The sequence below is a fragment of the Numida meleagris genome, chromosome 4, assembly GCF_002078875.1.
Source record: "Numida meleagris isolate 19003 breed g44 Domestic line chromosome 4, NumMel1.0, whole genome shotgun sequence".
In the NCBI taxonomy this organism is placed as follows: Eukaryota; Metazoa; Chordata; class Aves; order Galliformes; family Numididae; genus Numida; species Numida meleagris.
Genome location: NC_034412.1, coordinates 3,526,560 through 3,539,596, shown reverse-complemented (window position 1 = coordinate 3,539,596; position 13,037 = coordinate 3,526,560). Strand labels below are relative to the sequence as shown.

General features: G+C 39.6%; 1 protein-coding gene across 3 annotated transcripts in view; it reads right to left on the bottom strand.

The window, feature by feature from the left end:
- The window catches only part of SERPINI1 (serpin family I member 1), a 38,743-nt gene that overhangs the window by 12,555 nt on the left and 13,151 nt on the right, over nt 1–13,037 (bottom strand). The window contains exons 1-5 of one of the 3 annotated variants that reach the window (XM_021395552.1): nt 6,854–7,003; nt 6,284–6,551; nt 4,227–4,457; nt 1,647–1,841; nt 391–595 (exon numbers count right to left, since the gene is read on the bottom strand). In XM_021395552.1, the coding sequence (XP_021251227.1) occupies nt 391–595; nt 1,647–1,841; nt 4,227–4,457; nt 6,284–6,533 (881 nt within the window). In that variant the 5' untranslated portion in view covers nt 6,534–6,551; nt 6,854–7,003. Of the gene's footprint in view, nt 1–390; nt 596–1,646; nt 1,842–4,226; nt 4,458–6,283; nt 6,552–6,844; nt 7,004–13,037 lie in introns of those variants that run through there. The other 2 variants (XM_021395553.1, XM_021395551.1) reach the window with 2 other exon arrangements.

Below are 13,037 nucleotides of genomic sequence, written 5' to 3'. Positions count from 1 at the left end.
TTTTTGAATTAGCAGCAATAGTAATCTAATTAGCACCCAAATGAAACTTTTCAGCTTTGTTAATTCAAGCTTGAAATATTTGTATGGCTCCTATCTAAATGGAACCTAACCATAATGAGATCTGCAATAGAAAGGGAGCCATCACTCAGAGTGGATATATTTCTCATGAAATTCTCCTTCCTGGAGCTTATACCTGGAAGGGACACAAACGCAGCGTTCAGTTGTTGCTCAAACAACTACTATTGTCCTCTACACACCCCCAGGTCTCATTGTCACAGCAACATTCGTGTGGGTGCTACGTAACTACGGACTTGATCAAGATGTTTAGTTTTTACCTACACTGCTATTCCAACCCTTCCCCCTTGTATTGATATGGCAGCATATTCTCACCTTGGTAAGTAAACTTCGACTTTTTGCTTTTTTATCGAGTTAGCCCACTCATTAATCAATGAGGCTTTGACAAGCGGCTCCAATGTGACCAGTGGAACTTCCTGCCTGGAAAGAACAATCATCATACCAATTTCATCTCCTTCATACGGTATTTCTAGAACTTGGTAGATACCACCTGCTTCATTAGAGCCATCACTGAACTCTCCTGCAAGAAAAACAGGAAAAGCCTATTAGAAGTACATTCTTTTGTTTTTACTAGAGATATGGGAAACGTAAGAGGTAAGCAATGATCACTAGGTACTGGAGTTAAAAGTGACCCTCTATTCCGTGAAAGAAAACCAACGAAGTTCCTTCATCATAGGATTTAAACCTTACACCTCCCTTCCTAAACAAGGTACACTTATGCAATCAGTTTGTAGGTAATCATACTTCTGAACCTATTACTTATCTACCTAACTTCTATCATTTAAGTCTGGAAGTTGCTAAAGCTAAGACCTTCACAGAAACAGGCAGAGAGTTCTTCTTTCAGAAGGAGACAGTTTGTTAAGGAGACAGTAAAATATCGCCAACGCTAGACAGTGTAGAATATATCTGGAGTTCAAGCTCAAGATAAAACCAATCATTACCTCTGCCATTTAAAGAATTCATTTCATCTCTCTGAGAATATTAGGGTAGTAATGGATAAGTGTCCTTATATTAAGACTTCGCATTTATTTAGAACCTAAGTTCAGTTGGAAGGGACCTATAAAGATCATAGAGCACAATTGCCTGACTACCAATTGGCAAGTATTATTGAGTCGATTATACAAATGCCTCTTGAACACTGAGGGGCATGGGAGCATCATCTCTCTAGCAAGCCTGATCCAGGGTTCAGCCACCCTCACAATAAACAAGTCCTCCCTAGTGTCCAGCCTATTCATTTTAGTACTTAACATAGGATAAGAATGGTATTTCACTAAAAAGCAGGAATAGCTCTGTAATTGTAACTAGACCAGAATATAGTGGACAAACATTCTGAAATTCATCACGTGGCACTACAACATACCTAAACAACAACATTTAATGACTTCATGAGTACTATCTGGTACAATACACAAACATATATTATAAAAACACATTAAATAAGCACCCCTCCACTAGCCAAACACCATATTCAGAGCTCCAGGTGGAAGAACAGATTACACAAGTAGGTACTACCGCAATAAAGGTATTAAGGAAAGACCTGTTAGATTTAAACTGGTACATCTCCAACTCACCATAATAAAACTCTCCCTGCTGGTACATCATTGGAATCTGCACTTCAGTCTCATCATCCTTAGTGAAAGAAAAAGTTCTTGTATTTTCAGGTCTGAATTGTGATTTCCAATTGCCTTTAAAGTAGATTGCATTGATGAGAACCAAGTGAGTTAGAGCACCAAAGTCTCTTGATGACACAAAGTCTTTGATCATATCTAAGAAGAAAAACAACTGTCAGTCTTCACGTCAAATAGAGCATTAAATCAAATCTCAAGACAGCTCAAAAAAGCAAGAAAATAAAAAGCTGTACTAACATGTAATTTCCAATTCAGATGTTCCATTCAATCTCAAATTAAACCACCAGTGTTTTGTAAACCTAAAGTCTCAGTGTAGGTGCACAAATCTTTCCATCAAGGACATGTTAGCTAACTGTTACTGTATCACTACTTAAACATACCCCAAAATTAATTCAAAGGAAAAAGGAAGTCAAACTATTTACACCGGTGCTGTAATACATTCCACCATTTTTCTCTTAATGTCAGATCATCTATAAATTCTGGTTCTGATCCAAAGAATATTTAAAAGTAGATGCTTCAAGTGTATAAGCATATCTACTGGAACTTCACCTAGGCTAATTTTAAAGCGTTCCGTTTCTAATCAAGCAGCGTCCCACTGATTAGTAAAGGCTAATCTATGTAGATTCTCAGCATTGGTTACACCGACATTAGCTCTCAAAAAGCACAAGAGAAAAAGACATCTAGCATCTGTTCCACACAAGGGAGGTACGTCAGCTAAGCATGGCAGCTGCTTCTTTCCTATTCCTAAGTAAGTCATTTACATGAGAAAACAGCCTTACCTGCTTTAGCTCATCTTACACGGCTTCCTTTTCAACAAAACGATTTTGAGATCGCTAAGTTTGGCTTGCTGACCACATTTGTCAGTGTTCTTGACAAATTACAGCCTACTTCAGATTGCTTTCTTGTTCATTTATTTTTAACTGACACTGCAGTACAAAGTGTTAAAACAAATGCATTGCTCAGTCTGGTTATTACTGCCTTAATGCATTGTTTAAAATACAAACTCTGATTTCTGGAGCATATGACATCCACCAACTGGTGTGAAATTTGTGTATCACATGGCAATATTTGTTATGGGTCACTGTTCACACTTCATCCCAACTAGAATACCATTAGAAATGAGATGTGACCCATACTTACTCTAGAGTTGGAAAAAAGAAAAATTAAGGAATACGCTTGCCCTTTATTATTTCGCACATCATTTTCTCTTGAGCTTTTCAGTCACGTCTTGTTAACACACAGACATACATTAAGAATTTTCTCTGGCCAGAGAAACCTTGACAGTTACATTTTCTGCTCTGAGCCTCCCATCATTTTAAACATGCTGGAACTGGAGAGCTGACTGTCTTGTACTCCTTAACTAATGAGAAAATGAGCCTTCTCTGTCAGAACTGGCAGGCAGGAGGGAATGAGATCTAGTGCTCAGAGATTAGGCTAAGGGACCGTTACTATCGCAACCTAATGCTAAGAGACCAACAGCTGCCTTTGTTAGCTCAACAGTTCCTTCCAAGGTGATGGTTACTAGGTTGGTCAGCAGAGGCGGCAGGCATTAAGCATGAGACCTGGGTGCTCCTTTAAGAAGAAAGAATTTTGCTTTTTCCTCAGATGTGATGTTTTCCCAGAACACCGCGTGAGCTGCTGCATTAGTTACATTCCCCCCTTTATTTCTGTAGCTTGAGATAAAGGGCAGAATTTATCACAATAGGTTCCGTTTTCCCATGGCAAAAACTTGATCTTTTAAAAAATGAACTAAACACATTATGCAAGATGTTTTTCAGCTTTAGTGCTGCAAGTTTCCTATAAAGCATTATGGATTCTTAAATGCCTACACAACATAGCGATGTGCTAATTCCTTAAAAGAAATCCTGAAGTGCTACACTAACCAGATCTAAATAGGAACATTTAGATCAGTCATTTTGTGCTTACTCCTTTCCTTCCACTGCACTTTTTTTTAATAGAGCTTTGACAGTATTCCTACAACCAAATACTCTAAACATGTTATCTCATGACCACACATTGTAAAGACTAGATCATAGGGTCTCATTTTGTGCCTGAAGTTACCTTTATTATTCATTAGTATTCCTTTTCTCCCTAACTTGTACCTATCAGTTCCTCAGCCCTCCACACAGCCAAAGCATAGACCAATAAGCCCTCTGCAGATAAGTGCTATTGTGAAATGCAGGAAAACTTATCTACACTTTTTCATAACTTAACACAGAAATCAGTATTAAAAGCTTATTAAAATGACTACCATTAAAACATTCTCCTTCAGTAGATGTTACAGGTACTTCATGGTAGTAACACAGGCAAATATATTCAGACAGATCCTACCACATGACTGACAGTGGCTAACATTACTTAAAACATTACTTCTCTACAAAGGAAGAAATATATAGTTGTCTGAAGAGCTCATACTAGAATTCTCTTTGACCGGAGAAACAAAAAAGATAAGGTAAAAATTCAATGTCATAACTCCAGAAATATAAACACTCACTGCAGGAAATAGAAACCACGTAAACTTACTGTTTGTATGATTCTCTACCCACTTATTGATGTGGGTAGCTACAGCTGCACTCTGGCTGAAATCTATATTCTCTACTTCAGCTTTGAAGTATTTTTTCACCAACTGCAAGAATTTTTCACTAACGTGAAATCCATTCTGAACATAGAGAGAGTTAGCCATATTCAAAACATAATGACTTCCTTCAGTAGTTGCCATATCAGAAAGGTCCTTCAGAAAGGTGAACTCTTCACCTGAGGAAAGAAATACAAGTTCAGTGACAGCACTTCAGAAAATAATTCCATAGTTTCCCACCAGAAATTCAGTCATTTTATGAAGGAAGTCTAAATCTGTTTTCTACAACCAGCAGTTAGCAACACACGCAGTCTGATTAAAACCTGAACACACCTTCAGATCTGAGAAGACGATCTGCAAAGCAAAACACATTATTTAGAGCTTATTCTTTCAACTACTTGCAATTATCAACATTAATAAGCCATTTGAACCCCACCAGAGACAGCGGCAATCAATGATAATCCTCTCAAGATCAAGTAACTTAAAATTATTCTTATGAGTCATACTTCTATGCTTCGCCACCACAAATCAACAGATTTTCCTTACATTCTAAAAAATAATTATTCAGGAGCTTGGTAAGGGAACAGCGTCTCAGATCTGATGGCTAGGGCCCCCACGGAGCTCCCTTCAAGACAGGTCTAGAATTTCCCAGGATATAGCATGGATCATTTGCTTGGGTAATGAGGAGCTCTGGCAGTGACAGCGTCAGATTAAAAGCCACAGAAACCTAACCACCCTCCCAGCCAAAAGGATTCAGAAAAGTCTGCCTGAAGATAGAAAGCTTGTACTGTTGCATTGCCTACCAGAAGCTGAAAAATCTCATTTTCTTCACAATATAACTTACAAATTGAATGCAATATTTCAAACTGAAGTTGTTGGAATACTTTCACTAACACTGATGCAAGAACGGTGAATGGCCCACCTCAAACGTGCGGCTCAACTTCCTAAGTTACAGATAGAGGGTTAATCTATCAACTGTTAGAGAAATCTGAGAGTTAAACGTGTGCCGTAATCTCTACAGAAAGCCATCAACTGCATACAGGTACAGCACTCGAAGCTCGCCAAACATCTTTTCTGAATTGTATTCAGAATTCCTCTCTCAACACCGATTCACAAAGGACTCCGCATCCAATGAGTTCTATGAACAAGGAACGTCCATTATGCCAACATCAAAATTAATCAAAATTCTCTTCAAAATATTTTCTCCCATTCACTCATCTTCTCCATTTGCAGACAAATCAGAATGCTTGGCATTGCGTACGCATTCTACAGCACTACATCCAGATGCATGACTCTGCGCACCCCTTACTACAGAGTGGTAGCATTGTTCTCTGTTAAATAAATGCTTTCTTGTTTCTCAGCAAGGATGACAGGAACACATGAATCACAGAAAGGCTTGGGTTCGAAGGGACCTTAAAGATCATCATGTACTTTGGGGGCTGGAACTAGAAGTATCACGCTGAAACAACCAAGATGTTGCTATTTCCTAAATTAGCCTGTATGCTGTATCACGTCGTGCAAACAGAACATCACAGACAAATCAGGCAAAAATCTACATGTTCTACCTACAAGAACAAGTTTTGTCAGAGATGGTGTTTCTAGCTGTATTACAAAGTTTTCCTACTTCTAAGTAATATCGCTTAAAGCAATCTTTTCCTTTTCAGGTTTCATTATAAGCCTTGAAAAAAGGATACTTCTGAGAGCCTTCTTACAACTCCAGAGGCAAGAGCATCCTTAACTTTACAGACAGAAACCAAGACCTACAGTAAACTGCAATCACTTGAGATTCAGGTGCCCAAGCCAGGACTGTCCATTAGCATCGCTGCTCACACAGAATTCACTCAGGCATGCTTCAGCACGCTCAGGCCATCACACAGGATGTCAAGAAGCCTACTGATTAATAACCTGAGGACATATCGGGTCATTTCCACGGTTGCTGAAGCATTGCCAGCTGTTTCCTTATGTCTAAAAACCTGTTGTAAAGCATGATTATAAAAGTCCTTACCATTTTTTAAGCTGTCAAAACCCAGTGAATGCCGAATTTCTTTCAAAGTGGTTCCGTGGGCTCCAAGCTCTATCATTCCCATGGCTATTGCAATGCTCAGAGGACAGAAAACAATATTCTCATCTTCTCTTGCAGCTCGTAGCTGATTGTAAACATTCACAGAAAGCTCAGCAATAGTTTCATCAGGAAAATTTGTCTTGAAGGCTTTACTTTGCAGAACAAGCAAAGACAATAGTCCAAGGAAATACATGTCGTGAGATATAAAGATCTGTAAGATAATTTCCAAGGAAATAAGTTAGCTTCAAATAACAATGGATTTAACTCAAATAAAACGATAGTAAACTTTGTAATTGTAAATTTTTGTGGGAAAAATCTAGTTAACGAATTAAGGGCATATTTGAGTTTTCTGAGAGAAACACACAGACCCCTCAAAATAAAGCAGCGAACCATCTCCCCCCTGAAAATGAGGTATTATGCGACTTCATGCTTTCAAAATCGTTCAATAACAGGTGAACAAAATTCGACTTCTAAAGAAGAAAAGGAATTCAAACACAGCCACACCTTTCCTACCTTTCCGTGTCAAATTTGACACTGTTAAGCAGCGCTGTATGGAAATGGTATATTTCTGCACTCTTTCCACCAAAGAGACTTACAAACACGTTTCTTTCATTTGACCCTCCAGTAAGGCGCAACTTATTCATCTAAGTCACGCTACACCAGGAACTGGTAAGACTACTTCAGTGCAGTAAAAGCCTGCTGACACCGGGGACAAGGGAAGCGTACCACGATGTTGCCTGGTTGCAAAACTCATGGCAAGCAGCCAAGATGTCTGCTAGTAAATAACAATGATAAGTTGACCAGTTACTTTTGCTAACAGACAATAACTCTCTGCAGGTCAGATTACTTTACGTAACAGTAAGAAAGATTCGACGGTAGGAACAGGAAACTAGAAGAAAGGTTGGCATTAATCCTTTTGATTAACTTACCCCCAAGCTTGGCTAAAATGCGTCAGTAAACAACAGTTTTCACTCTACCCCAGTTTGGCTTGTCACACAACTGCTAGCTTAATTAAAATTGCACGTTCTGGGGTAGCACACATGTCTCCAACATTTCATTTCTCCCTTCAGCTTCACACTACATTGGCACTTGACCAACAGGTCAGCCACGCCGAGCCAACACAGCTTGTGCTTCAGCTTCTTCTCCAGGACACTTCCAGCCTCAAATACCACGAAGCAAACAGATTTAGTCCAGAAGAAGCATTTGTACTTTTCTGTGCCAGGTTGCAGGGCTTGTCAGCATGGGATAAATTCATGTGAATGTGTTATCCTGCTGCTCGATTCAAGTCAATTTACATGCTGCTAGCTAGAGTGCCTCTGCCTTATGCTTCCCAGCTGTGTGCCTGCAGTTACCGTGGGTCTCTCTATACCTGACACAGAGACCCTCACTAAGCTTCGTACAACATTTATATCACGCATTTCATCTTCAAACAACTATGTATCCATTATCTCATTAACTTGCATAACACCGAATGATACGTAATACAAACATTATTACTCATTTTCTAAATGTGAAAAATACAAAAAAGCAACAAGGTATATGCCTTGACAGCAAGCAATGCGGTCACTGTTTGAGATTCTTCCTATTCCCTGGCCACGGCTCAGCCTTCTGTTTATTTTCCATTGAGGAAATGAAACAGATGAATTAACACAGCAAACACATGTGCTTCGGGGGAAAACGGCAGGTTCTTAGAGAGAGATGAGCCTGAGCACTGCTTCTCCCTCTCCCCACCTCCTTTCTGAGGATTACTAACGTGTATGTATGAAATATGCTCTATTTCTCCATTTCTAATGATCCCTCCAACAGTTCATCTGTCTGGATGAACTGGTGAGTTTTCTATTCTTTGCAAGATATCAGAAATCCCCACGCAGGATTCTATTCTATTTAAGAACAGCACAGAAGAAATCCCATGAGCCCACATAAGCAGCTTCATATTGTGCACACAACGCTTAACATTTCACTGCCTTTCCCACGGAAAGCATTTCAGTCTGAGGCATGACCACTGTTACTCCATGAACACAAATTTTAGGGCCCAAAAAGGTATCAACATAGCTCAAGTTTCTCCAATCCTCTTTTTAATAGCACTGTTTTTAAACCTATTTATTATTTACGTAAGGACACTACAATTCTTATTGTAGTGAAACAACTGGATTTTTTTTTTTGAGGGGGTGGGGTGTACTGATCTCATCCTGAAAGCCGCACAAGGTGAGAAATGCTTATGAACTTGCCATGGAGGATGTCTATAGCAGTAGGAAAAAGCACACCAAGAACAGTTCAGCAGAGCGCAAGGCAGCACTGTGGCTTTTTAACTGGTCTGTAAGCAAGTTTGCATAGCTGAACAGGATTTTAATTATGCAGACAACTAAGTTTTTCCTCTGTTGTATCAAGACCATGGTATTGAACTGCTCAAACTCACTGAAACAAGTGAATTTTTCAATTTCAAAAAAGGAAGATTCCCCAGCTTTCTCACTGCAGAGGCAGCTATTCAGCACTCCATCACCGATCTCCGCCATACATGTGACTGTCAGAAACCCTTAACCAATTTGAAGAGTTAGGTATGGGTAGAAGACACAGTGCAGTCCCGCAGTGGCAGTGCTCGCACGCTGTCTGCGAGCATAGGGCTCTCTCAACATAGAAGTATAAAACAAGGGATGATGTTTTCAGGCAAACAAGGTCTGTGGGAGAAGCCTGCAGAACAGAACAGACACCTGGTCAAGCTGCAAGTCATTGTCAAAGTCACTACCTAGTTATGTTTTATCCTCAGTCTAACCCAAGACATTTGGGGTAAATTAGCCAGTTCCATTTTCCTTGTACTAACAGTACACGTATACATTTCTACTGACAGTGGGAATCTGGCTCAATTATCATTCTAGTCATACAGTTACTGCCTCCAATTCCACCTTGCTTTAGGCAGTATTACACTTGGTTTCATACTTCCACATGCCTCTTCAAGCAGCAGGTCTTGGTCCAACAAACAGTTGAGCACTTGAAGTACAGCACGTTCTCAGCATCTTTCTTCAGGAAGTCGAGGGCACTCTTGTTTCCACAACAACACAGACTTAGAGAGCATTTTTAAAATACCTGTACCCTACTTGAAGTGAAGGGAACAAAGCCAAACATTGTGCAGTTTATGCTTGGGAAGTTAAACAATTCCTGAGTACCATCAGAATTTTGATGCAGTCTTCTCAGACTCAGTTACGAAAAACACTGTCATAGCAGCTCTGTATCAACAAAATCAAGTTAATACCGCATCAGCTAAATAGGAGTGTTTTTTTTTTTAACTGCTGTTCAATGCGAACTTCAACAATCAATTTCAGAAGTTACAGCACATATTTCACCTTTATTAGCATATATAAACAAAAAAGCTGTTGAAGCTGTAAGTATACAAACTTTAAGGGCTGAAACGTGAATTTCATTTGAAGTCCAATCAGGAACAGAAGCTAAAACCACAGAACTTAGATTAACTGATACACAAATAACATTCTCCTCCCAGGTAAAGAAAGAACCAACCCTAACACTTCCAGCAGTCACACATGCTTGAAAAAACAAGCATGCATCACAAATCACCTATCGATGCAGAGGTCCATAAGCATTAGTTTCACCCTTGCTTGCAACAGCTCTCATCAGAAAAGCAGCAGCAGCAAACTAAACCATGCAGTGTTACTTCAAAAACAAACGCAACTCCACAGAATACATCATTACACAGTTACAGGGGTTATTCAGTGACTCCTACCTCCTGGTATTTGTTTTGAGAAATGCCTGTTTTGCACCCAGCTCAGTGGGCAGCATTTCTATGCCTTTGTGCTTTAGCCAGCACAGATGTGCTCCTGTACACGGGCAGAAAGAAAACCAATTTCATAATGTTTGAAGAAAAACACGCATAGGCTAGAATACAGGGCTGATTAACTATAGCTCTTGCCTTCCTCCAAGCATAAGGCTGCAATGACTAAGAGGAAGTAGAACAACATCACCCCCTCACACCCACAAACTGTGAACTATTCAGATCACTGCATATGCTTTCAGAAAAAAAAAATGCAAGGGGGTAAGCATTCTCTGTAAGCCAAGATATTTTAAGGCATACCAACAAACTCAAACAGCTCACAGAAATTAAGTACTTTGAATTTTGGAACAGCAAGAATTGAACTCAGTGAAAGAAGGTGCCAAAAAATTCAATTACAGATTGAATTCTAGTGCCTTGTGCATGCCAGACAGGTTCGAAAGAAAAAAGGTTATCATTTGCTTGTCTTCTACACCTTCAGACTGAGTTTTATAAAGAAACTCCTTTACAGCTTTAGAAGCCTAGCAACTTCACAAAATAGAACTGTGATATATTGCCTTAGTTCCTCAGCAGAGACTGAACTAAGATTAGTTGCCTTCAAGATTACTCTTGGCTACACGCAAGCTAAACACCAGAAGTGTGGGAAGCAGAAACAGAAAAAAAAACACTGCTGACTCCTTCCAAGCCGTGTATAAAGAAAAGCTTGAGGAGAAGAGAATGCAACCAGTCCCACCACCGTACTTGCTTTCCTGTAGCGAGAAATATCCATAGGAACAGACAAGTCTAGCAGAACGGTTCTATAGAGTAAGAGATGAGACTGCTTACCAAGCAAACCAACTACCTTAAGAGCATGCTTACATGGTCTGCTAGGTCATGTTTGTACATGGGACTGATACACAAGAGCCTTCCTGAAGGCCATAGGAGGTAAAAAAAAAAGCATCTGTTCTCATGAATTGTGTATCTGTTGTTCTGAGGTATTCTTGCCTAAAACCAGGATGATCTAACCCAAGGAAATCTGAGAACAACTTAGTGCCTGCAAGATGCTTTAAGAAACAGCCATCATGGACAGTACAAGCAGTACCTGACAAAGCACTTCTGTTATTACGAGTGGTTTGGTTATTAGAATTAGTGATCATCTTGTGCCCGGTATCTGGAAATACGAGTAAACTGACATCTGCACTAGCTGCACAGGCTTCACCTTTAGCTAGAAAGTTAACTCCTTCATATTAGGGCGTGCATTTATACGTTCCTGTCTCGCAAAAGAGTTCGATGTTTTAGATAACAGTCATCTTAGGCTTATGGGAGCACACAACCTTGTCAAATGGAGATTCTACAGACAGATGTGGAATCATTAAGCTTGTTTGACTCCATTTCAGAGATGTGCAATTACATTCATATTTCAATCTGCACAAACGTTAGTAATAACGTCGTGGGATTTTATCACCATCTGTTAGTTACGGAGTCATCGCTTTCTGGAGAAAGAAACCTGGAAATCAATTTCATTAGAAAGCAGCGTGACAGCTTTGTATCAAAAACCCCTTCTACTTAAACCAGTATCATACAGGTGCTAAAAAAGATCTGTCTGGGCAGCACTAAGATTTTCTTCTCCAAACCACAGCCAGGCAAGCCATTCTGGACTTATTTTTTAAGGCCCCATAACACCAGCGTCTTCTGGAATACCTCTGAATACATACACTGACAACTTTCACGTTGAAAATTTCTACCATTAAATCCCAAATGTTTTTAAACTTTCATGGAGCTTGGCACTGAGTCATTAACCTGCTGAGACAATTATGCAAGCCAAAGTTGTCTTAATTGAGCTTCCTCAGGCAAAATCCCTCAGCTCCAATTAAAAAATAGCGGAATATGCTGAAAAACTGTCCAAAATACTTACATTTGAACAGCCTAAAGCAAACATCTACATCCATGTAGAGACAATTACAGTGGTCTTTTTTTCAGAAACTGCTACAAGGCCTGCAACTGTGAGGACCCATTTACAATTACTACATTTGTTTCTTCTGCCTAGGAGAAAAACATTTAAGAAATTCTTGGGTAGCATGGTGTTTGTTTTTAATCTGCAACAGATACAATGTGTCCCACAAAGAATAAATTATAAATAAGAAAGCATTAAGAACTCTGAAGTGCAAAGTTTCACGTAGTACAGCATTTGGGGATTCTGAAGGTTCAGAACTGGAAGTCTGAGGAAGTCAAAGACTGAGGGGAAACGCTTCAAGGCTAGAGGCTGAACCACTTGTAATGCAACCATCTAGGAAAGGTAGCCCAAATTAGACCAACTTTTCCTTCTTCAGACGTCCTTTGTGCGGTTTGGGAAAGAAAGGAAGAAAGGTATGACCTAATTCCATAATAACTTTCTGTCAGGAACTGCAGAGACAGCACACTAATGTTGTACTTTAGATACAGGAACAACTTCGTGCCTGCTCTTGCATGTACTGCAAATTCTTTTACAGTAAGTCACATTTCTGCTATTTCACTATGAAATCCAGTTGATCAGCAAGCTCCCAGAAGCAAGCTCCCAACTATAATTTAATTAAGAGGACAGTAGCTAAGTCTCCCCATATGCAACTGCCAGATGCAATCTCTGCAGTTTAAGTCTAAAGGAGACGCTACTGCATGTACTGGAGCATAGTTTTATGCGCGATGAAAGCTGTCACTTATGTCAAAGACACTGCTGTAATGCATTATGATATTACAGTTTCAGCAGAATGAAAAAATAATACATTTTCTGAAAGCATTTACAGCCTGCAAGTTTGGAAACAACGTTTCAAGTGCCATACGCTTTCTTGAAACTGTATTTTTACATAAAGTGATAAGAGATGTTACATTAAAGAACACACTGAGTCTGGCATTACAGGAGCTCTTGTAGCCAGTATTAGACCTCCGAGAACGAAGGACTGAAGA